Source organism: Polistes canadensis, unplaced genomic scaffold (genome assembly GCF_001313835.1).
Source record: "Polistes canadensis isolate GaletaPanama2010 unplaced genomic scaffold, ASM131383v1 scaffold_139, whole genome shotgun sequence".
Classification (NCBI taxonomy): Eukaryota; Metazoa; Arthropoda; class Insecta; order Hymenoptera; family Vespidae; genus Polistes; species Polistes canadensis.
In genome coordinates this window covers 135548-161736 of record NW_014569686.1, presented here as the reverse complement: position 1 = coordinate 161736, position 26189 = coordinate 135548, and the positions used below count along the sequence as shown (strand labels likewise).

At 29.9% G+C, this 26189-nt stretch overlaps 2 protein-coding genes across 24 annotated transcripts in view; one reads left to right on the top strand and one right to left on the bottom strand.

The window, feature by feature from the left end:
* Positions 1 to 26189, top strand: part of LOC106788411 — a 102175-nt gene that overhangs the window by 38233 nt on the left and 37753 nt on the right. For 21 of the 23 annotated variants that reach the window (XM_014751641.1, XM_014751639.1, XM_014751636.1 and 18 more), the window contains exons 4-8: positions 6307 to 6710; positions 8094 to 8120; positions 8394 to 8565; positions 9056 to 9266; positions 9772 to 9964. In XM_014751641.1, the coding sequence (XP_014607127.1) occupies positions 6307 to 6710; positions 8094 to 8120; positions 8394 to 8565; positions 9056 to 9266; positions 9772 to 9964 (1007 nt within the window). The remainder of the gene's footprint in view (positions 1 to 6306; positions 6711 to 8093; positions 8121 to 8393; positions 8566 to 9055; positions 9267 to 9771; positions 9965 to 26189) is intronic. The other 2 variants (XM_014751623.1, XM_014751627.1) reach the window with 2 other exon arrangements.
* On the bottom strand, positions 10072 to 11736 carry LOC106788414. The gene is made up of 3 exons (XM_014751645.1): positions 11464 to 11736; positions 11022 to 11366; positions 10072 to 10919 (listed from the first exon to the last, which is right to left on the bottom strand). The coding sequence occupies exons 1-3, from the start codon at positions 11665 to 11667 to the stop codon at positions 10542 to 10544; spliced, it is 927 nt and encodes a 308-aa protein (XP_014607131.1). The 5' UTR covers positions 11668 to 11736; the 3' UTR covers positions 10072 to 10541.

Genomic DNA, 26189 nt, shown 5'->3' with positions numbered 1-26189 from the left:
GCTGGGGTGGTTCTGAACTATCAGTGAGATATTTATTTTCCTCATAGTGCTTTTTTCCATTTTTTTTTTATCGTATTAAATAATAGTTTCGAATGGATATGACGTAAGTATTTTTAGGAAAAAATAATAAATAATTGATTTTTTGTATTCAGTATTATTTGTGTCAGCCTCTCTAAGTTTGTATTTCGTTTATCTGTATTCGTCTATCTTAGCATCTCGTTCATTCTCTTCGTCTTTCTCTTATAATCGATGCGAAAGAACGAAAAGACTTAGCGAAGCGAATTAATGGCGCTCGCTTGCTCGCTCGCTTGCTCTGAGACACCTTTCAATGTCACGGTTACTACTCTTCTACTAACTCTTTCGACTTTCTCTAGAGACTCATTCTCTCAACATTTCTTCTTCGTCTTCTTCTTCTTCCTCTTATTCTTCTTTTTCTTCTTCCTCCTCTTTCTTCTCTTCTTCTTCTTATTCTTTTTCTTCCTGTTTCTCGTCGAACCACACAACAACCATACAATTTTTGTATTTATTAATTTGATTATTTCACCAACACGTAAAAATAACGCGCGGGTCATTAGTTTGTCACAAACCACGTGTTAGAAACACCGGGACGCTTAATCTTCATCAATAATTTATTCCTTATTCCATAAGTGCATAGATATTTACTCAGAATGATTTTGCATGTTCCTCTCGATGCATTCGTTGACAACAAAAAATTAAAACTTTCCAGGATGGTGTTTGTTTAATGATTGTGGGAGATCGTTCGCATAGAGTACGATTTCGAAATTTATTTGCCGAAAATTTTGGATAAATGTGATTGTACAAAAAAAAAGAGATATATGAATGCATTTTGTTTGATGGTGTGTTTTATGGCAACGAATCGATCAGGCTTGTCCGTGATTCGCTTCCGTCGGTCTCGTCGTTCAGAGCTCTGGCCGATCGATGACGCGTTCGTCTCGTTCTTCCGTTTTCCGGAACGTCGATTTACTTCTTCGTCCTGTCTATGTTTTACGATATTATTTTCAAATCCTTCCTAATGTTGTCAACAATGACACGATCAAAATTAATACTCGATTTAATATGAATATATTGGCTGGACGGTAATCGTCATATTTTTTATTTATTTCTTTTTAATCCTTTTTTTTATTCGATCGAAGTTTTTTAAATAAATCATTTTTATTTATTTATTTTGCATTTAATATACTTTGTTTTATGATATGTGTTTTCAATATTTTATTCATCACTTTTTCAAGAAGTTAAATTAAATTTTGCTCTATGATATTTTTTATTTATTATTTTTTTGTCGATAAGTTTAATTAAATGTTTGTGTAGAAGGACTTTTTATTTATTCTTTTTCGAAAAGTTAAATTACATTCGTGTAGACGACTTTTGATTATTTTTACATTTTATTTTCATTAATATCCACTTACCAACCCTCGAAAGTAACCAACAAATATATTAATATAATCCACCCATAAAACAACTCTTATATCAAACAATAATTAAGCTCTAATTTAACGCATAATTTAATCCTACCTTTAAAAACTAATGCAAATATAAAACTAATAAATTAATTCATAATACTCTCTATAAGACAACCCCTCACTCCCCCCTCGAAAAAATTATACAACGCCAATAATTTACCTTTTATACATAATTAATATCAAACTTTTATAGACTTTGGGTAACCTTTTTTTCTAACCCAAATATAAATGTTTCCTTTCTCTCTCTAAAAAAAAAAACAAAAACAAAAAAAAAGAAAGAAAACTAATCATTCATATTTACATTCCTTTACCCGTCAACCCAGAGATACCCAACACTTTATTTTTTTTCTTTTAAACGAATGGAAACTCGAGTGATGGTGAATGGTAGACGACGACATTGGTACATTGGTCGAGGGTTTGCAGAAGGGTGAAATTAAAGGAATAGGCCTGGGTTTGTATGTATGCAACGTCGACGAACGATAGCCAACCTCTCCGGAGGCTTCTCTCTTTCTCTCTCTTTCTTCCTTCCTTCTTTTCTTTCTTTCTTTCTTTCTACCTCTTCTCATTCGTTCGCTCGATTCTGCCCTACCCTTCATCCATTGTTCCTAAGTTCTATCTCTCTCCATTTTTTTCTCTCTCATTCTCTCTCTCTCTCTCTCTCTCTCTCTCTCTCTCTCTACCTATCTATCTCTCCTTCTGTACCGTTGGAATAAAGAAAGCCCTCGTAGTCGTTCTCGGAACGTGCACAAATAGCAGCTTAATCGGCTATCGACTTCTCCCTTCAACCCCACCTCGCACCCTCTCTGCCCATTTCTTTTTTTTTGCAAAGTCGATTCGATGCAGTTGGTAGTTCCATCTCTAAATCGTGTCTTCAAAAACTATCATCTCCCACTCTCTCTCTCTCTCTCTCTCTCCTTTACTCCCTTACAATCATGTACATTCACTTTCTTTCTCTCTTCCTCTCTTTTAATTTCAAACAGATATACACACACTTTATTTCTTTATTTCTTTCTCTTTTTTTTTCCCCTTCATTTTTCACTCTCTCATTCAGCATACAAACACTTTTTCTCTCTCTCTCTCTCTGTCTGTCAGTGGTTTTACTTAATCCTAAAACGATATTGATCTATCTTTTCATGTGTTAATTCTTCTTACAATAAGAAAAGATTTGGAATTAACACTTACGAATTATAGTTAGAAAAATAACGATTTTGAAGTATCTTATTTTTTATTAAGATGTTTAGAAATAAGACTTTATAGGATAATATATTTTGTAATAAAATATTCCCCATCGAGTATAATTGACTCGATAACGATTTAAATCCTCTGTGAAATATATCTATTATAATAAAATATAATTTATTCTAACCATTAGCACACTTAAGATCTTAACAATTACTCCAATATTTCTAACCTGTACTATCCTAAAATAAAATAATAACAGAACTTTTAATGTTCCAAAAAATTATTCCATTGAATCTATAATAAACTTATTAATCACGATCTTTTGTAAAAAATTATCTGGAAAGGAAAAAAATGATTAATAAACATTAGAGAAGTAACCTTTATCCCTTGACATTTAGAAATTTCAAATCCTCCCAAAAATCAGACAAAAGATCTAAACTTTCGTGGCTTCCTTTTTTTCAAAAGCTCATCCTCATTCTGTCCAATATAAAGTTGACTGGATCACGATGGAAAAGAATTACTATCACGATCACGATCATGGTCGTATGTTGCGCGTACATCGAACCTAACGCGCTCTTCTAAGATTTCCTTAAGCGTAGTAGACGGTCTCCTTCCGTCTATTTAAAGACGACCATTTCAAGAGAAAGAGAGAGAGAGAGAGAGAGAGAGAGACTCATTCCCTTCTCTTTCCTCTCCTCTCCTCTCCTTTCCACGATCGAGCGCATCGTTGATGTACTTAAAGAACAAACACTACGCGCAACAGTTTGTCCAGGCTTTGGTATCTATCCCTCAAGATATCACCCTAATCGTGGACAGCTCGTTGAGAATCGATCGATTTGAAACGGCCATTGCCATTACTATTTCTCACACACACACACGCACTCTCTCTCTCTCTCTCTCTTTCTTTCATATATATACACATACACATTATCTATCCATCTATTTATCTATCAATCTCTATCTCTATATATATATTTCGTTCTAACGAGATATATCTCGATATCTCTCTCCCACACATCGTTATCGTTGAATTTCCGACCGATAGATTAGATTTCTGACGCTAGCACGCGTTCACGTCTCTGAAAATAAACTTTACTCTCGCAGTACGCATCGTGCCCTCGTTCCGTCACAACTCTGACCAAACTTAACTATACTGCCATTTTCTACTCTTCGGGTATTATATTATATTACAAGTATAGTTGCTATAGTTCGATTATCATTATCCTCACTTTGATAAACATTTTTCGTCATTTTTCATTGTTCTTCTCAGTGATTAATAATTGTTTCGAGTAGAATAATTTAACTATTGAAATTAGTGTTCGTTATTAAATTATTAAATAATTTAATGAAATTTCAATGATCACGAGTTTGAGAGAAGTTTTAGTTTCTTTCATTTTCTTTATATCCGAGTGATTAGTTTTTTATTTTCATTAAGTCATTAAGAAAACCACAGGAAATTGTGAAACATTTAAATCATTGACCGAAAGGTAGTAAAACTTGAATGATTTTTTTTTAATTGTCATTTGTCTATAATTGTGTCTTTGAAATTACATATACATATTAGATTTCGATCGATTACTCGAGATTATTGTCATTGAAATTGATGAATGAAATTATTCGAGTGAGAAGAAAAAGTGATCTAAAGTTAACGTTTCATGTCGAGTTTCTAATCGTAAAACGCGCTTCGAACGCGATAAGAAGATTAATCAATGATACGTAAATAGATTGAACGAGATAGATTGAGATAAAAAGGGAGGAAGAGTGAGATAAATTTTTATAGAATTTTGGATAAAAGAGGAAAAACGTTTAACTAAACTTTTAATGTATCTACCATCATCATCATGAATAGTAAAAATCTAAATGTTCGATATTTCATATTAATAATAATAATAATAACTTAGCTAAGTATATACGCACGTATATAAATAAAAAAAAAAGTTAAAAAATAATAGGAGCGTTTAAAAATGATATGATATATATATACAATGTCATATTTACGTCATCGTTTGCGCACGTAATTTATGCCACAGTAAAAATATCTGACAGATATTTTTATAGAATTTCTTTTTTACTATCAAAATGAGACGAACATTAAATATCAAAATAAAAATGTTTAATATCGAATACTAATTACAATAATTCAATTTAATGTAAATAACTGACAAATAAAAAGAATAATAATTTAACATAGAATTTTGAAACGAGATAAAAAGATTCATTTTAGAATCTTAATAACCAATTCTACAAATCCGAATTAGCAATAATCAATACTAATTACAATAACCAAACTCAATACTCCCCCCCCCCTATGAAAATAATACAATACAATTAATAAATAGGAAATAATATTACAAATATTATTACATCCAATTAATGTGATATTCAACGTTAGAAATATCCGATGTTCTAGTGACTAGATCATGCTACTTGAAATCCGCGAAGCATGCATAGGAAACTACAATCCAGAGATACGTTGCTCTTTGGCTAACGTTCTCTCTCGCGTACCAGAATTCGAGTCTCGTCATTAATTGGACGATAGACTCAACGACGCCATGCCGAACAGAAGCTGCCATCCTCCTCCTCCTCCTCCTCCTTCCACCTCCCACCCTATCTCTCGTTCGTTAGTTCAGCACCGAGCTAACTCCATGGCCCCTTTTTGACCACGTTGACGTCGTCATCCTCGTCCTCATCCTCATCCTCATCCTCATCCTCATCCTCGTCGTCGTCGTCGTCAGAGTTAGCAAACAACCGACCTATTTTCATTGGGAACAAATTTTCAACTATGACAATTTCGCGTATTCCCATTTCAAATTCGTTTGATTTTATCACAGAAAATAATCATCCTATTTAATAATGATTTATTCTTCCGGTCGGAGAGAGAGATAACAAGGAAAATAATTTGTTAATGATCTTTCTTATCTCCCTATCATATATTGCAATTTATGTGATCTTATAATACTATAAACAGATATTATAATTTACGAAAATCAAAATTGTTGATGATGTAGCTGCTGAATAATCTAAAAAGAAAAAACATATTATGCATATGAAACGCTTGGACTATTTTTGGCGTTGAGAAGTAAAAGCCTTTACGCATGGTTTTACCAACACCTAATCTATTTCTAGCAACTTCTAAGCGAACTTATTCTAGTCTTTCCATAAAGAATAAAGAAAAAATTCAATTGAAGTATCATACCATAAAAAAAAGTCAAATTTTTCCTAAAAATTCAAATATATTAGTCAATGGGTAGTATAATTTTTCTTTTTTAATAGCTTGCTACTGCTTTTCCTATTTAAATAACACGAGAACGGGACTCGTTGACCAATCATAATATAATTCAATTACAACTAATTTCAAGAAAAATCTATGACCCTGCTAATCAAGGGGTCGTTGCATAATTTCTTTTATATTTTCATTTAATTTATATACTATCAGAACTTATTAAAGATATTTACCGAATTAATTATTTATTATCGACCATTATAACGAACAATTTATAGTCAACATGTTCCACTTTGTTTTTTTTTTTTTCAAAAAAAAAAGAAGAAAAAAAATAGTAGATCTAGCAAGTAATCTAATAACTGGAATATGTAAATAAATGATGAAAGTTTATTAAAGGAAATAATTGAATTTATTTTCCAGGTGGATCCGGCAGGGTGGAGGGTGAAGTTGGCTCGAACGAGCTTACCCTCACACCGGGTAGACGAAGTATCGGGGGAGGTGGAGGAAGCATCGGTGGTGGTGGCGGAGGTGGAGGGGGAGGAGGAGGAGGAGGAGGGGGAGGAGGTGGTGGTCCAGGAATTGGCGTGGTTGGTAGTGGTGGTATCGGTGGTGTTGGAGGAAACGAGATTGGAAGTGGTGGAGGAAGGGCAGGTGGAGGAGGTGGGAGCCGTTCGAGGGACGAACCCAGAAGGCACACCCTTGGTGGTGATCATCAACCGTCTCTTCATCATCAACAGTTCAACGCCGGGGGCCAACAATTGCACCCCCTTCATCCCCGTCACTTGCCGCCACCCCACAGCCAATACGGCACCATGGATCTCGAGGTGAATCTTTGCTCGTGCAACATGTCAATCAATTACGCATACAATTCCATTATTTTTCCCAAAATTTTACTTTTTTCATATTTATCTTATTATTATTATTATTATTCTCCTACTTTCTTCTTTTTTCGAGACAATAAATATCATTTTTTTCCTAACCTTTTGCAACTCAACCCCATCAAGGCCACAGCAACGTTTATTTTGAAATCTGAATAGAAATTTTTCATCGTGTTTTCTAAACAGAACAAAATATTACTGGAATTAAACATTTTGCCTTGAATAGGTTTACGCGTGTATGCACATACGTGTTTTTTTTTGTTCATTTTTCATTTCTAAACAATTAATTAAAGTAATTGCGATTAATTAACTGTTTCCAAGAACAAACATTTTAACTGTTTGATCAGAATGAATTCAGTGAATTATTAGGACGTAGCAAGTGATCTCATAGTGCAAAAGGTTAGCAAAAAAGAAAAAGGGAGGGTAAAAAAGGAAAATAATGATATACTTCATATTATAACGGATCAAGGAAAGACGTGAGACGCTTTTACGAGGTTGAACGATGATATGTATGTATGAAGAAGGAAAGGAGGAATCTAACGAAGGGAAGCAGTTAATTAACTATGCACACACACACGCACACACAAATATATATATATATATATATATATATTCGTTCTCATTCGCGTCTTTGTCACGAACGAGACAAAGTCTGTCGTCTTTCCTTGTGAATATTTCTCAATTTAAAAATACTCTAAGTAAAGCTCGAAGGAACCCCATAATTCCTAAAACGTACGTATTATTAATAAATTGTTATTATTTATCTACCCTATATTTTTGTAATCTTAATCTAAATTTTTATACGTGTACCGATAATTGCAACCGGTGAAACGAGTGAAAGAAAATGAGACAAAAATTCATTTCAATTATTTGTATAAAGAATATGAATAATTGTCGAAGGGAATTTACATCTTTTTTCCCTCTTTTTTTTCGATCACGCTAATGTCGTAATTAACGGTACGCGTAAGTATGAATTTTTTCCTAATTATACTCTAATTATCTTTTTCTTCTCTTTTTATTATTATTTTTTTTTATTTATTAATGAATATATTAACCACTCATGCTCGCGCCTGTTTTGTAAATAATTATTTTTGCTAATTTTTTAACTATCTTTTCTTTTTGTCTATACTTTCTGCCTTTTTGTTCAAAAGAATTTCAAAAGAAAGAATAGAACAGAAAAAAAAATAAAAAATATTTAATTTTAATGATTTAAAAAATTACTCAAGAACTTTGGAATCATCCCGTATGTGTGTGTGTGTGTGTTTTTTTACACGTCTAACTGGTTTACTTGTATGTGTGTTTCCGTGTACCTGCCTTGCTGTGCTACAGATGGGGACCAAGTCTCGCCAGAGAAAGGTAATTTTATTATTTTCTTTTTCTGTCCCTTTTAATTTAATCTAGTTTACGTTAAAAATGATCCTTAAACGTGTTGTGTTATATATTTTGGATTCTTTTTTACGTTTGTAATTCACAAGCATCTAAACGTGGCACGATTGCATGAGTAAATTCCTTGTTTCTTTTTTGATCACTGTGCTTTATTGTTCCGTAGTTTAATAAGTTTATGATGAAAAAAAAAATAAACATTTGTAAAATTTGATTCGTAATAATTAATGGGATTATTTATTTCAGTCGCCTCTTCTTCGTGGTTATACACCAACCTCGTCAGCCATGTTATTCGACGATGATCCAGGAATCATGTCCGAAGTTGAAACCTCCAGCACTGGATTTCGTAGGGGTGGAAAACAAAGAAGTAGTCTACCCGTTGTCCGAACTCCTAGCAAAACTTTGGAACGACCATTAGGTAACTCACGACCCACGAGCATAATTTATTATCTATTATTTTTATTATTATTATTATTACTATTACTATAGATAAATTTGCCTATGTATGTACGTATGAAGATAAATCAAAATTATCTAGTTTAATTTTTTTAAATTAGTTAGATTACTCACGATCTACGATAATATAATATATTGTGTTTAAATACGAACCCAATGTTTATAGTAAATTTATCGGATTCTAGTTAATTTTTTAAGGTCAAGTATACTTTTTTATCCCGAATTTGTAAGGTAACTTTTTCTTTCGTGATACGATATTATAAGTAAGAAAAAACTGTGTTTTAGAGAAGTAAATACTTGTTTGGTAAATATATAGTAATATTGTGGATGAATATACCCATATGTACGTGCATATAATAGGTAAAAATCTTACGTAAATGGAAGCTTAGAAATGTTTTAAATGAGGTGACGTTGAAAAACGTTTTCACTGATAGAACGATTCGTTTCTGTTGACGATTCCCCAGGACTGGTGTTCCTACAGTACAGGAACGAGACGAAGAGGGCACTTCTCCCAAACGAAATAACCAGCATAGATACTGTAAAAGCTCTCTTCGTCAGAAGCTTTCCTAAACAGTTAACTATGGAATATCTCGACAGTCCTCATGTCAAGGTTTACATTCACGATAGTAACAAAAACGTCTTCTATGAACTAGAGGATCATAGGTGAGAGACTAACTCTTTTACGTTTTAATTACATTTCTTTTTCTTTAAAATTAATGTTAAATAAAATAGTCTTCGAGAAAAGAAAAACAAAAGCTTAGATCTGTAGCTTTGGAAGCTGTCAACCTATTCTCGATTATATTTAACAAACTAATTCGATAAAATAGTATAATCTGTAGTTTATAAATTATGGTATAAAATATTAGTTTGTTTAAATTATAATTTTTATATATTAGTATACCAAAAATTAGAATCTTTTTCTACAGTACATATACTATTATAATTAAACCGTTAAGTATATATTTTTTATTATGGTTTTCTAACAAATTTTATAAATCTTTGATATGTGTGTACTTAAAATTATGTTTAATAAAACGAAACAATAGTCACAATTTCGAATCAGCATCCAAAATATTTCACACAAATAGAAGATCTAACTTTAAAAGCAACAACATTTCTATCGATCCTATCTATAATAATAACATTTGATTTCGATCTCGATTCTTAGGTTACATCTACGTGATATAAGGGACAGAAGCGTATTAAAACTTTTCGAAAGTGCCGACGGAGTAGCTGGAATGCCAGGACCTTTGGGTATACCAGGAGGTGGAGGACTACCACCTCATTGGGAGGATCAAAGTTATTTCAGTGAGCCTGAATTTGACAGCGAGTATCAACATCAACATATTCACAAGAGCAAGGTAAGAAAGAAAAACTTTCCTTTTTTTCCTTTTTTCCTTTTTTTTTAAGCAATATTAATTTCTATAATATTTTAAACATATTATTATAATGATAACTACAGTATAATGTATATACACGAAGAGAAGAATTTTTCTTCTTATCTTACAAAAAAGATATAATCAAAAATTTCATCTCGTAATGTAAACTTAGGTACTATGGACTTAAGTGGTGAATAACCCTATTTGAAATTTGTCTGAAAAACTTTCGTCCCTTATTATGATAGAACGACAACAACAAAATGATATAATAATTATCTAACCGAGATAATACTGTATTTCCAAATTATCTATAAGAAAATAAAACAAAATAAAAACAATGGAATTTTTCGACGTGATCTTCGAAATGAAAAAAAAAAAACAGAAAAAAAAATTCATTAGAATTTCTCAATAATTTACGTTTAGAAAATAATTATCTATCGTTAAAGATGGGGATGAGATTATCTATCAGCCATATTTATAGGCTTGGTGATACCCTGTCGTTGAGGTTTCGAATATTGAATTTTCTTCGAAGAAAACAATTAAGAAAGGAAATAAATGTTTAAAAAGCTTTGCAAACCTGCACGGCAGGTAAATAAAAAGCCCCAGAGTAAACCTTTTTAGGTACAGATCTCCATCCCATAATGAGGGCTTTCTCAAAAGGTTCTTCGGCACAGCCATCGCAAATATCCATGATCCTTTTAACTTCAGCTTCGGCTGGTTCTCTTTCGTCATCTTTATTATCTTGTTTGACCAATTGAAGATCGAAATTGGCTAAACCGGATAAATAATTATTGTCTAAACCTTGGGCGACAGGATAATTGTCATCTAACAATAAACCGTCCGACAATTGTAATATTCCTCTCTTTTTTTTCTCCTTTAATTGTATTTTCCCTTCTTTTTCTGATTCCTCTTCTCTGGTCCTTGGTAGAAATTTCACCTAAAAAATATACAAATAATAAAGAAAATAAGAGAAAAGAAATGCGTTGAAAACGTGGGTTGAACTTATACGAAATTTCATTATGATCAAATTGAAACAAACTTTGTTATCGCTGTTGTCAAGTGAAGTGGACGATGACGTAACCATTGCATCGATTTTATCCTCAAGATTTTCCCTCTTCGATAGGTTTTTCTCTCTTTTAAAAAGTTCATGATAAGCTATGGTAGGTCTGCCTAAAATATTGACATAAACGCTTGCTGAATCTTGTGGCAAAGTAACTGGCAAGGATGGCGACGGCGAAACAAATGGTAGAATTGTTGAAAGATTTTCAAGATTGGCTGGGGGAAAGGGTTGGGCTGGTGATTCTCTTTGGGGTGGTAATGCTGGATGACGTACGATCACTCCGTTTCTAACTATTTGCAACGGTGCACCTGGATTAATCTTCACCTAAATTCAAAATATTCAAATGTTAGTAAATGTTKTTTTTTTTTTTTTTTTTTTTAATGAGACATCCAGATTTTATTTATTAATTGTCACGACATACTTGAGGATTAATTTGACCCGCAGTTAAGAATGGATTAAGTGGCAGGGGTGGTCCCGTAACTGGTTGTCTTGTCGTTGGCCTTGGGGTGTTATTTGTTGTGTCGTGTTCGTAATGATGAGCATGATGATGTTTGTGATCTTTGTGAGCTTTTCCAGCTGTCAAAGCAACACTGTATAACTGAACCATTGTTATTTCTCCTAACATTCCTCCTGATCCTGTAATTTGTAAAAGACAATTTCTTCATAATGTATTAGAATAAATAATTAATTAAGGTTGTTGGATAATTGAATATAAATATATATTTTATTAAATATTATATTCGTGTTGAAAGTTGTTACGCGACATAAATTATTATAATTTGCTTCAGTAAAAAAAAAAAACAGAAATTTTTCTTATAATTTTATACGTAAGTTATTTAATGAATAAAAATAATATGAAAAATATTCGATCAAAAATTTGATCTAATTTTCTTTTCTTAATTAGGACTAGATGAAATTAAAATAATAACGACGTCTAATTATTATGTCGACTTGAAAATTAATCAATTACACAACACAACCTAATACACAAATAAAGTTCGTTTAATTAGAGATTGAAATTGAGAGAGAAGGAGGTAAATAATATCAGATCGATCGGTAGGAATTGTCCTATACTTTGAATAACTCACCTGGTGGAGAACCTTCCCCTTCTAAAAAGCCACCACCCAATTGGCGTTGCTCTTGACCTGATATTGGAATACCACCACCTTTGATGACGTGACCGACCAACTGAAATGTTCAAACAAATTCCTACGTTAATACGAATTCCATAATTAGTACGATCTAAAATGAAATAATTTATATTCATATGATGAATATCATATGAAATGTAATTGAAAATAAATTTAATAACGATCGTAAAAAAAAAGTATAATTAATTACGATAATCATCAAAGAACTTTTAAATAATTATAATTTCATAATAATAAAAATATATAATAATAATAGAGATATAAATTGTGAGAAAGTTGAAATGTGTGTTGAAGTTACGATAAAAAAGAAACAAAGTATTGTAAATAAAAATTGACGTTGAAAGTACGATATTAAACGTATTTGACTTGAGAAATAAATTGTACAAAATTTCGAAGGAGTATTTGAAACGTGATACATAAAAATGTAATTAAAAAGAAAAAGAAGAAAAATGAAATAGAAAATAAAATAAAACGAATGTAGTAATTGGGAGTTTCGATTTGCCTTCACATTGACCCCAGATCGATATGTGTCTTTGGTAATTTGTAATTTTCCAAAGGCCACTTTCTCTCGAGTGCATTCGTCACGGTGCACCGACTTTCAAGAACGACGAGCCACTCGACGAACGATAAGTCAAGAATCATTTCCAGGTGTACTGCCTCTACTTCCTAACAACCACTACTATCTAACTATCTATTATAGCAGTAGTAGTAATAGTAACAGTAATACCGTCTCTAGTACTAATTTTTATTAGTATATACATATATATCTCGTATGTGTATTTACTCTGCTCACGCGATCGTTACTCCCCTCTCCAAATCTTTTTCCCATTTCTTTTATTAATGACAGGTACACTCCTACTTTCTATACCTTTATGGAACCTAAACGTCGACTTTAAAAGAAAAAAAAAAACAAACAAACAAACAAAATTCATCTCTTTTCCTCCCTTTTTTTTTTATTCCTGTCTGTCAGTCAAATTTTTTTTTATACACTTTTTTTCTCTCTACAAATTATAATCCAGTAAAAAAGCATCATCGATAATTACATGATCTTCAAATGCGTCTGTGAATTTGACTTTCTTTTATGTTAATTTTATAATAATAATAATAATAATAATAGTAATCGTTAATATAAATGATCATTTGAGATATGAAAAAATGTTGATCACATTCTATAAGGTTTTTTTTTATTATACCATAAGGAGAATTAATTTTGCTTTAATAGAACACATCAAAGGACAATCAAAGTGCAATAAGCAATAAAAATAATAATACCGACAATAAAAACGATCATTTGAAATTCAAGAGCCTTTCACCGACCTCGAAAGCAAATGAATAAGTAAAACTTACATGATGGATTATATAATAATAATGCGCGTGTGTAACATTCGATCGAATCACTCAAAGCATAAATAGTATGAACCTTTTTACTGTGTCATCTAATACATTCTTAAAAACAGTGACATTTAATCTAACAACAAGATGGAAAAAGAAACATAATCTAAACGACAAGATTAATCAACATGTAAATTGTTAAAAAGCAAATAGAGTATTTTATCATCAATAGTTAATAATTATTAACTATGAAGATATATATTAATCTATTGTACAAAACTATTATATTAATTATTATATTTAAACATTAAATTATACACAATGGCCAATATTATTGAATAAAACAAAATCGATAAATATTCTATAATAAAAATAAAACAAAAAATAAATGAAAAAACATATAATAACAACGTACGAGCAATTAAAACAAGACACGTAACTACACGCATATACATAAATAAATCGATCAGGATAAAAAAGGAAATAAAAATAAAAAAAGAAAGAAGAATAATTCGAACAAAAGGGTTCGTGGTAGGAGGAAGGGTTTATTTAAGAAATCTCAGTTTTCTTACAGTATACTCTATGAAGAAGGTGACGTATTATGCATGGACAAAAAAAATGAAAAGAAAAAAGAATGAAAAAGTGAGAAAGTGTGAGAGAAAAAGAGAGAGAGAGAGAGAGAGAAAGAAAGAGGGTAGGTTCTTTATCTTAGAGATAAAAGACAATGTTCGCTTACCCTGTTGTTGAACCCACGACCTACACGCTCGTCGTTGACCCAAATCTGCCATTCTCCGGTACGGCCATTCCAACTCTGACAAGAGTGGTACCATTTGTTAAGTCTCAAAGGATAATTCAATCTATACAAGTTGTGACCATCCACGTTCATCATGAAATACGAACTTCTTGGTGTGTTGGCTACCCATGATAGAATACCTCGTGGCTGATCACCAACTGAAAATAATAAGAATAATCAGAATTTTTTAATAAGCATTTTGTGTAGTTTCATTTGTAATAAAACAATATTTGGATTTTGATTTCTAATCGAATAGAAGATATGAAATGATTTCTAGTTTGATCTGTAGTAAAATGATATTATGTTCAAAATTTCATTTCTAATCGAAAATATAAGTGATATGAGTATTTTATAATTGATATAGAATAATCTAGAATTTGTGTGTGTGTGATCTGTAATAAATGAAATAATTACGATTTAATTTTTATATTGAATCGATAGTTTTTTTTTTTAAATGATGATCTATAGTTTGATCTATAATAAATTAAGGGAATTTTTGGAATTGAATATAATTTTTATTTAATACGTATCAATTTATATCTTTCGATGTGTATTTTTAGATCATTTTCGATCACATCATCGGAATTAATTAAATCGTTACATAACGCTATCTTTTATGAAATAATAAAGATGATGTAATAACGAGTTTGTAGATTTTTTTTAAATAGATCATTTCATATATATATATATTTGATAGAACCATCGATCATAATAAAGAGCGACCTAAATCGAAACGAAAAATTAACTTTCAGAATGATATAATGACGACGTAATAACATTTTTATCGATCTTTACTAATTATATTTCTAAAATCCTATAATAAAGTAAGGAAATCACGTTTTATACATCCTATAAGATGGGTCAAATATTCTTGGGTGATTTAAAAAAATTAATTGCTTTTTTTTTTGTGATTGCAAATTATAAAGTATACGAGATTAAAAAAATCTCGTAAAATAGTAATTAAGAAACTAGAAACAAGGCTCATTTTGTAAATCACACATAAATCATTTGAAATTTCTACTCTATTTATTTAAAAATAATTTGTCATCATACAATAAAATTGAAATAAAATATTTTGATAAGATTATTAACATTGGTATGCACTCTTTGTAGAATTAATTCACATAAATCAATCGTAAAATACACGTGTGCTTAAAGTTTTTAGATAATTTTAACAATTTTTAATACACTTCCAAAATTTTTTATGCATACGTTTTTTACAGATCATAAAATTAAACGCGTCTAAAAATACATCTCGCAAAGTATTAATCTAGAATTTGTCATGAAATCACTTAGAAAATTGTATAAATCATTTCTTTGCAATTTCAAATAAATTCGTCATTTATTTTCTTCAATCGATAAAAATATCTTTTATAGGAGTATAAATAATTGTATATAAATTTGAGGGAATGAGTATTTAACATAAATCAAACTTAATATAAACATATAAGACGATATCTATAAAAAAAACCCATAGATGACTAGAAAGTTTCTTTAACGACTTAAAAGATTTTTTTCAATTTCTATCAAAGTTTATAATTTACTATATATAACGGTACATGAAAATCTACTTTTACATATATACTTAGGTGTACATACTATTACATCGAGTATGTGAACGATTCGATGACGATGGGAAAAGCGAAGGTGACTTTACCGCGAAACGAAACTTAAACGAAACGAAACGAAACGAAGCGTCTGAGTTAAAACATTAAATGTTGAATGTTAGTAGTGCCTTTCTAAAATTCGCTTTGGAAAGTGGCTTTCGTTATTTTGATAACTCACCTGTAATAACTCTACAGATTCATTTCATATATCATACATACCTATATTTTTTCGATTACACGCCGTACACTTTCGCGTAAAACAAATAATTAAAATCAATAATAAAAATTAATTCATTATATATTTATTAAAATCCTAAATAAATAATTATAATAATAAAAATTATATCACACTTTACTTGAAATATATAAATATTCATAGTAAAATATAAATCCAAAAAATATATATTTGATTATTATATTTAAATAAAGACAAAATTTGTCCGAATAATATTCGATGAACCATTAATTAAAACTTCGATCGATCATACATTGGATATGTATCGAAAGAGATATTACAAGAGAAGAACGGAAGAGAGACTTTCCCTGGCTTAATTTATACGCATCAAGCGAAATGCAAGGTGAAAGGGAAGTAAGGAAAAAGAAAAGAAAAGAAAAGAAAAGTGAGAAAAAAGTGAAAGATAGAAAAAGAAGACACATAAGTGACGTTCTCACCTGCATAAGAAAACAAAGGATGATCATTGGTATGATTGTGAAACTTGGACCACATACAAAGAGTAAACTCTTTCATATTCGGCAAGTCGATCTTGTAATGAATATACTGCAAAAAATAAACAAAAAAATAAATAAATAAATGTAAAAGAAAAAAAACAAAGATTCGAGTGTTATTTAAACGAGAAAAAGTATACGCATCTGTGTGTGAGCAAATTAGGTTGAAAAAAAAGTGAGACAAGATATTATGAAAGAAAAAAGGAGATTTTCAACCGAACCATGAATTGCAACTTGTTTCTTTATACAATACTCTGCTGATTTAACAATTATCGAAATTTTTATTATATTCATTTCTATCATTTTTTTTACATGAAGTATATACTTTTGTATAATTAAAATAAAATCGAACGAGTTTATGAAAAATAGAATTAAAGTTATTATAAATGTGTTTAATTAACGTTTATACAATTACTAGAAATATATTTCCTGATTAAAAAAAATAAAGGTCAAGGTTTATTAATACATTTATTAAACAAAAAATAAGAGAAAGAAACTTTTAAATGATTTCTGTGGGAGGAATAATATTAGATATTATCTAATAAATAAATTGATTTAAATATTGATAAATATATGTAACTACTAATTACGTAACACGACCAAAAGTATACTTCCTAATAAAAAGACTATTGAAAGTAAATACAAAAATGAATGGAACTTAATTAGATTAATTATGAAAACCGTTATAAACATAAACGAATGAATGAATAAAAAATGAAGAAAAGAGGATACCTCAAAATAAAATTGTTGGCTCATAGAAATTTTGTACAAAGAACATTGTTGTTCTTGTTCGTGAGATAAATCGATCAGCTGTCCATCGATATCGTAATGGGAATTAGTTGATGGTAAGTTTCCATAAAGTGTTGCTTCCTGTCGAAGGACACTCATGCTTGGTCCAATAGGTGAAGGGACTGGTTGCCATGCTGTCGAAATGACATTTGCGTTGGTCAAAGCCAACAACAACGTACACACCAACAACAACGTTCGACTCATAGTCTTTGAGCCGAATCCGATCGATTATTCTCCCTCTTATCTTCCAAATAATCTCTGCAATTATATTTCAACAAAAAAAAAAAAGAAAAAAAAAGAAAAGACAATAATTATTTACGATATAAATAAATAAATAAATTCAACCCTTCAAATCATCTTAACATCTTCACTATTCGTTTATTTCAAGCATATAATTAGATTAATAAAAAAAAAAAACAATTTGTTAAGAAACTTCACATCTCGTGAATCGTTCATTTTTTTCTTTCAATTTTTTTTCTCGTTTTGTTTTGTTTCGTTTTCTTTGTCTTTTAGTCAAAAATAATTGGGACTTTCTCAAACGTAAAATTAAATGATAATACGAGAGTTAATCAATTTGAATGCAATCAGTATGAAGCAAGAGAAGTTTTGCAGGAGAACCGAGGTGAACTGGACGCCCAGTTATATTCCCTTGCGTAATATTCGTGCTTGATATTCCTGTGAAACTATAGCGTTAGTAACGGGGTTACTTTATCGGCACCATTTTCTTTGTGGTTAATCAAATATTTTCACTTCTTTTTTTTCTTTTTTTTTTTTTTATTAATTTTTTTCTTCGATCGTATTACATCGCATTATTTCAGTTCGATAATCTTTTTTCTTAAATATCAATTATTATATATGCAACAACATAGTTATTTAGAGAGAAAATAATTCGAAATGTACATTTTAATTATATATATAAAAATAAAGTTAAATGAATTAAATATGTGGTATAAAAATAAACAAAAAAAAAACCTATCTCGAATTGCTAAAAATAATGAGACAGATATGAGATAAAAATTGAAAAAAATAAAAAAACAAGAAAAAGTATTAACAAAAATAAAATTAAAAAGAAACTTACCCCCCCAGTGGAAAGAATTGTAGATTAATATAACAAATCGATGAATCTGTAACAACTTAGAGTTTACCAGATAGATCCTCTCGGTCTCGAAACAAAAAGGTGACTGTCCGCTCGAACTGTTCGATGTATACCTGGTAAACTCTCTAAAGGTGTATGTAAGTATATGTGCATATATACACCTCCTACCTACGCAACATGCGATGATGGTGATTCGCCTTTTGCTTCATTCTCCTACTTTACGAGATACACTTACATTTAACTCGAGTCCCCCTTCCCTCTCCTCCTCCTTCCCTTCCATTCCTTCTTCCCTTTCACCCCTTCTCAATCTCTCACTCTCTTACACTTGAATTTCTTCTTCCCTCATCATATTGCAAATAAACTATTCGATCAATCTTCAACCTCGGTCGCATTCTTTTCTCATTTATTCTTTTCCAAGGTCAAATCTTGCATTCATTTTTTTTTTATCTCCACTATGTCGTTACAAAGTATGCAAATTTCTATATCCAAGATCTACTATAATATTATTTAGTACGTAACATGTTAATATGAAATACAATATTGTAAAATATATTTTAGAAAATAATTATTACAATTTTTGTATCGCGGCCAAATTTTTGTTTTACTTTTATATTTTTATCAAAGCTTTTTTTTTAAGACATTATGGTTATATTATATATATTTGTTTTTGATTTATGTGTATAAATATTATGAAAATTATTGTAAAGAAATAATATGAATGTTTAGGACCCAGACAGATTGCGAAAAAAGAAAGGAAAATTACAAACTGCCGTATCTAATTCGTATTTAACAAATCGCTCGAGTTTATACGTTCGGAAAGTCTTTTTCTTAAAAACTGGATTCCACCTACGCATATTACCATACCCAAGTAATACTATGACCTATATATATTATGTAAACTGGGAATGTAAAACGTTCGCTTAATTCGACCTTGGAAGAAAACATGAAAAATCTTCTACAGTACGTTGAACTTTAGATTCACGTAAAAAAGATGAATCAAAAGTATATTCATGTGAGATCATCAAAATTAATTAATCATTATCGCAATAATCTAATCCAATCATATTTTTATTTTACAAAATGACGAACGCAGGAAATGCAAAAAAAAAATGAAAGATAATACTTGCATAATTGTTTTCGAAAATTTATGAAGTATTTTCCTTCCTATAACTTTCACTTGAGCTTAGAACATGGATCAAATTACATTATCTTGTTAGGTGTATTACGAGGAATATGTTAAATAAAAAAAAAAATACAAGGAGTAATATTCATCGAAGGAGACATCATCGATGTATTAACATGACGAAACTTCAAAGAACGCCTTTCCCTTTCTACATCCCCCACCCTTTTTTCACTTGCTCGATTATCCTGTCCTCGTATAGTAAAAGTGTTAACAAGCGTGAAACTCCATTAATATTAGTATGTCCATTCTCCATTCGCTTTTGATTCTTGTCATATCTACGTAATAATATTTTATACGAAATCCTATGAATATATATATCAAAATAATAATAGTAATAATATAATTGAATAATACTACTCTGAAAATGAGTGTGTGATAATAATTATATGATGATATTATTATATAATAACCTGTATTTACTTTAAATACATAAATATGTAATAATAATGATTATTATTATTATCGTTTGTGATACTACCCCGGATATGTTATAAATAATTAGATAATAACTACTGTGTATTATAACCACCTTATAATATTAGTTATAGTTTATAAGAATTTAAGTTGAAAAATAACAATCATATTAAATTGATATAATTGGGATAATTAGATAAGGTTATTATTACAAAATTTGCAAAGACAAAAGCCTGATGAATGCTATTATAGTAATTTAAAAATATCACCTATGTAAAATTTAAATAAATTCATGAAATAATGAAAATTATAAATACAAGAATTGAGTAAAATAATGAAAAATTCGTTCAAATGCAAAACAATTAAACCCAGTTTGGAATGATTGAATCATTAAATAATAAATATAAAATAATTAATATTCACTGAATATATTGTAGGATAAATAAATAATTTGAGAATTTATTAAATCATAAAATGTGAATGAATCTGAAATAATTCGAATATAGGACGGTAATGAATCATTGGAAGAACTAGATCTTTCTAATGACTTACCATAAAATAATTCTAAACTCACCAGGAATCTTTCGAATTGCAATACCATACTGAGGACTTTGTTCTATTTAGTAGATCGACCGAGAAACTCCTTTCTCTCTCTTTTCTTTTTTTTCCCTCTCTTGTGATTACATGTTACATATAGTTCCTTCGAAATTCTTTGAAAGTGCGTGCGTACGTTCTCGAAATAGTGATTCCTAACTATCGATTCCAAGTATTACGTATACAGTTCCTGTTTTTTGTTCCTGTTTTGTGTTCCTGTTTCGTGTTCCTGCTTTTTCAATCACTCAGATTACTTTTCATTTCATCCTAATAGATACTGATTGCGTAATATTCATCTATTTCATATCGACGAATTGTTTTTTTTTTTATTTAATATTAAAATAATTAGAAAATATATAAATGGGAAGAAAAACATATACGAATCCTAATAGAGAGAAAATCTTGACAGAAGAGAATCGAAAGTAATTCTCTCGAATAATTTCAGTTCCCACGATTAGAAGAATCGATCGTGTTTCGCGAGCTGAGAATTAATTGTCCCTAATAACGAACTTAGAAGCATTTCGAGTCAATCCAACTATAAGACGAATTAGTTTAGCGTGAATATCTTTACAAGAGGAAATATCCTTGCACTTGGTATTCATGCATCATGAACACGTGAATTACCTGTTAGCGAAGGTAAAGCTTATATATAAAACGTGCTCGTTATATTATACTTCACCTTTTTTTTTTCTCTCTCTCTCTCTTTCTACCACCAAACATATAATTTTTCATTAATTTTTAACTAAACACTAAATTATCCTACCGAATCATTGCTTTTCATTTCTGTTAAGAAATAATTACTAAAATAAAAACACATACATACATCTGCTAAGAACAAAGTAATTCGTCCTTGTATACAAAAAAAAAATTATCCAACCAATTTGAAACCTTTTGCAAATTCCTTTTCTAATTTAAAATGAAAAAAAAAAAACAAAAAGAAAAAACAATCTTTCGTAATATAATTAAAAATGAACAAAAAATCAGACAAATTCTTGAATAGACAAACAAATTATCCAACGGCAAAGTAGTTACCTCGACCGGAAACATTTACGTTCTTCTAAGAGAAGAGAAGAAAGTCGGATACCATACGTCCGCCTTCAATACTGCAGTTGAGGAGGGGGGTAGTGGGAGAAGGAAACTCCAAGTGGAAGATTTGTAAAAAAGAAAAAAAGAAAAAAATATATAAAAACCCCACACTCTCCGAGTTTTCTTCGTCTTTTATTTTTGCTATCACTCGGCGAAAGGACTATCTCGTAGATGAAAAATAATGAAAGATGAAATACATACCACTCACAAAGACACACGCATACACTCACGTTAATAAATTTTCACCGAGTAAACGCGTTTCCGCGGATATATTTTTATAATAGTTTTCTAATTATTATTATTATTCTTTCTTTCTTTTCTAATCGCGAAGAAAAATCACAATCGTCAAGGTTAAACTTACGGTCCATTTTTAATATAAGTGAATAATTATTTAATGGATAACAAGTGTAACTGGATTAAACAGGAAATTATTACGTGACCAACTTGAATCTCTAGTTAATAATGATAACTTTTAAACCAAACTAAATATTATAGATATTTGATAATTAGGTTAATCGTATAGTAATGTATGTCGAATAATTTTATTTATTAAATTTCTTTATGAAATAAATTCTTCATAAATTCATGAAAAATAAAATGATTATATATTGATGAAATATAAATTCTTTATAAATTTATTCCTTTATTTCAGAAAATAAATAATAGTAACGTACATTTCTAAACGTTGTAATTCTTATTTAAAAAGAAAATTGATTTATTGGTATTCGTAATATTTGAACAATAATTTCAACTTGCTTGCAAAGTTCAATTATGAATCTCACGATTGTGTAAGTTATGTATACCAATAAAAATGTCTTCAGGGTCGCAATTAATGTTGAAACGTTTAGTATTTAATAAATAATTTATAATTGCCATTGCAAAATTTGATCGTTACTTGAAATATTGAACATGAGTAATTAAGTCGTTCATTCATTATAAGAGATTGAATGTTTAGTAATCCTACAAATATATTTATGTGTAAAAGAATTTTGAAAACTATGCGTTATATGCAAATTATTTAAAATTGACAATTAGGGTTGGTACGAACACTTTCGTTACTCGCTTAACATATAAAATATTCATTAAGTTGACCAATTAAATAATGAATAAAGTATGTACCTACATATTAAGTAATTAAGTATGAAACGTCCGATTACTCGCAATTCGAAATAAGACTTTTTCATACTTAATTATATAATAATTGAAACAAATAATATTTGAATAAGTAATGAAGTAATAAAATTTGGAGATATAACGTATAGTACCCAAAAGAGAAAGCGTCCGATCACCTGAAAGATTTGATACAAAATAAGATTGTTGAAAGACATCTCACGTATCGTAAAGGATGTCAGATCAAAGAAAACAAACCGTAATAAGAAGTAAGGTAAATTTCTCCGAAGGTAGATCGCGTAACACTGATCCCAGAAACGTTGCCAAAAACATATACATGTCTACAAGAAAAAACATATACAAGGTGTCCAAAAATTACCTTTCCTTTTTTTTATTTAATAAATTAATTCGAAATAATCAAAAAAATATCAAACAAAAATTCACATCCCACAATTTGTTCGTATTACAAGGAATTTGAAATAAAATAAATGTAATGTAGTCTGTAAACTTTCTCAATTAATTAACCTTAACCTTTAATATTTACTGCATTAACAATATAACATTATGAAAGTGATTTATTTCTTCAAGGAAGATTTGAAATCATGAATCACGTTTATACCGTTGAATGAATTTCATGTGGTAATACTATAATGTATATTGCACAGCATGCTACATGTATCGAATGTTTTATAACATTATTACTTTAATGAAAAAAAGAAAAGAATATGATATTAATTAGAAAAATTCTTTTTTAAAAAACTTACGTGCCTTTTCTACAAGTATAACATAATACTTTTTCAGATAACTTTTTATAATTTTAATAATTTTGTCAACAACTTATATACGTATACGTATTCTCAAAAATTCCAACATATGCTCCAAATTTTTGAACAAGAATAAAATTGTACACATTATAAATCAGTAATTTTTTCGACACTCTGTATACGCCAATCCATATTTAAATGTATTGACGTGTTTTAAGATCTTAAAAAACAAATGAGAGAGGGAGATAACAAAATAAAGCGGATTTTGGTGAAAGTGAAAGCGAACGCGGTTATGGTGGTCTCTTTTTTTTGGAGATCGAGTTTCGATCATTAAATTTATTCCTTTTTCTCCCCGCCTCCTCCAATTCCCCCCTATGTCGGCTGGTCTTTTGAAATTCACTAATCAACCTTTTGAATAATATAATGATATATCGTAAGAAATATGTGTTATAGCATAAGTTTTTACGATGAAGATCGAGAAATTCCTCGAACGAAACTCCTGTAAGGGAAAGTGTTATAGAAGCGTGCCCGGATGCGGATCAACGGGGATGGGACGGTATCGTTATGTCTTACGTAATTATCTAATTGCATTCGTTCTCGATAAATCATCTTTTCTTTTTTTTTTTTCAATTACGTATTCACATTGTACAAAATCACATTATAATTTTACATTTATCAGCTTAATATTATAATGTTAATTAGTTTCGTAGTGTATTATTACAATTTTTTGTTTCGAGAGTTGAATTTTTTGTTCAATTATATTTCATTTATTTATATATATATATATTTTGTTAAGAAAATAATAATCCTGTTATACAATAATATTGTTTAAGAATATTTATTTACTATCCCTAATTATAAAGTATCTTTTTTTTTGCAAACATTTATCACATCCTTCGCACATTAATATACATTTACATTAATACTTACAACTAATTGAACAGCCTCTAAATTAATATAGTAATAAACAATTGTAAGACATAAATACTGTTACGGTAAAATTATTTTTTTTTTTTTTATTCGTAAAAAAAAAAAAAAAAAAAAAACAAAAAAAAATTAGAAAAGATGAATTTTTATAAGCTAGTAGATTCTCCTTATTGAACATTCGTTGGTTGCGCAAAAAAATGATGAAAGAGAACTGCTTCCCTATAAGGCGTGTTTTCTTCCTCTCTCTCTCTCTCTCTCTTTCTTTCTCGATACATATATGTCACATGTAGTATGTCTAGTTATAGTATTTTAACTGTAACGAGTTTCAATGGTATCACGTAATTCGCTGTTTCCATAAGAGTATCTTTGATGTTTGCCTGAAGAACTCACAAGAAGAAAAAGAAAGAAAGAAAGAAGAAAGAGAGAGGAATATTCTTGCGAAATGTTCCTTGTCCAGTATCACTTATTTCACTAGATGTCTAAAAAGATTTATTAGCCTAAAGCAGGATAGAAAATTGGTCAGTACTCAGGACAGGGGTTTAATTAATAGTTTAAAGGTAGAACTTGGGTAAGAATTGGTTAGGGATTTAATGACAGGACACTTAGGAGTTTTGTATTTAAAAATGACCACAATCCTTATTTGCATTCTTCAGGATTGCCCCACCAAATATTCTTACGGGTGTTCTACTCCAAGATATTAACATAAGCGAACCACCTATTGGTGGACTACCTTTACCCAATTGGCAATGAACGTAAGAAAGTTGAACCAATTGTTGACCCAATGGAATACTGGAATCAATTGTATCGGGATTATATTCGGAATTATTTAATGATGATGATGATGATGATAATATTGATCTGTTGTGAGAATTTTTGAAAGCTTTCAATGGAATCCTTGGAACGAAACGAGTACCATAAGATGTAAATGTCGATGGTGGTGTGTAAGATATTCTTGTTGATTCTTCATCGAATGCTGATTTTAATAGAAGGTTGAATCCAAATATTGATCCTTCGATACCTTCTTCTAATCCTTTATCAAAATCTGAATACTCTTGGCCTAAGACTATGTCACCTGATTTCGGTATCACATGATTCACAGTCTAAAATTAAAATGATTATACAATAGTTTGAAAATAAGAATGAATTATTGTGTAATTAGGATAATTAGTAATAAATAATTATACCAGCGTATTAATAAAAATACGAAGGAAACAGTATTTGTTAAGATATTGGACGAACCTTTTCGGAGAAACCTTGTGTCTTTATTCGACCATTGAGCCACAATGCAAATCGACCTAATCGATTCTCCCAACTTTGACAAATATGATACCATCGATTTTCTTGAAGAGTAACACTCTCCTCAAATACTTTGATCCCACCGATTTCCAAATGAACGCTCCGACCCTTTGGAGATATCCATCCTCTTATAAATCGATCTTTTTCGTTTTCTAACAAAATAAAAACGCTCGTTTATTTCATATGACATATTTAAACTAATTTTATACTTTCCAATTTCGGATGAAAAGTTTCGATATTACGTTTGCGTGTGTGGGTACAATCAAATATGTGCATATT

Coding starts and splice junctions, on each gene's coding strand:
- LOC106788414 (XM_014751645.1), bottom strand. CDS start 11,667: ATGTTAGGAGAAATAACAATGGTTCAGTTATACAGTGTTGCTTTGACA. Junction 11,367..11,463: donor CGGGTCAAATTAATCCTCAA/GTATGTCGTGAC, acceptor TTTTGAATTTAG/GTGAAGATTAATCCAGGTGC. Junction 10,920..11,021: donor TTGACAACAGCGATAACAAA/GTTTGTTTCAAT, acceptor TATATTTTTTAG/GTGAAATTTCTACCAAGGAC.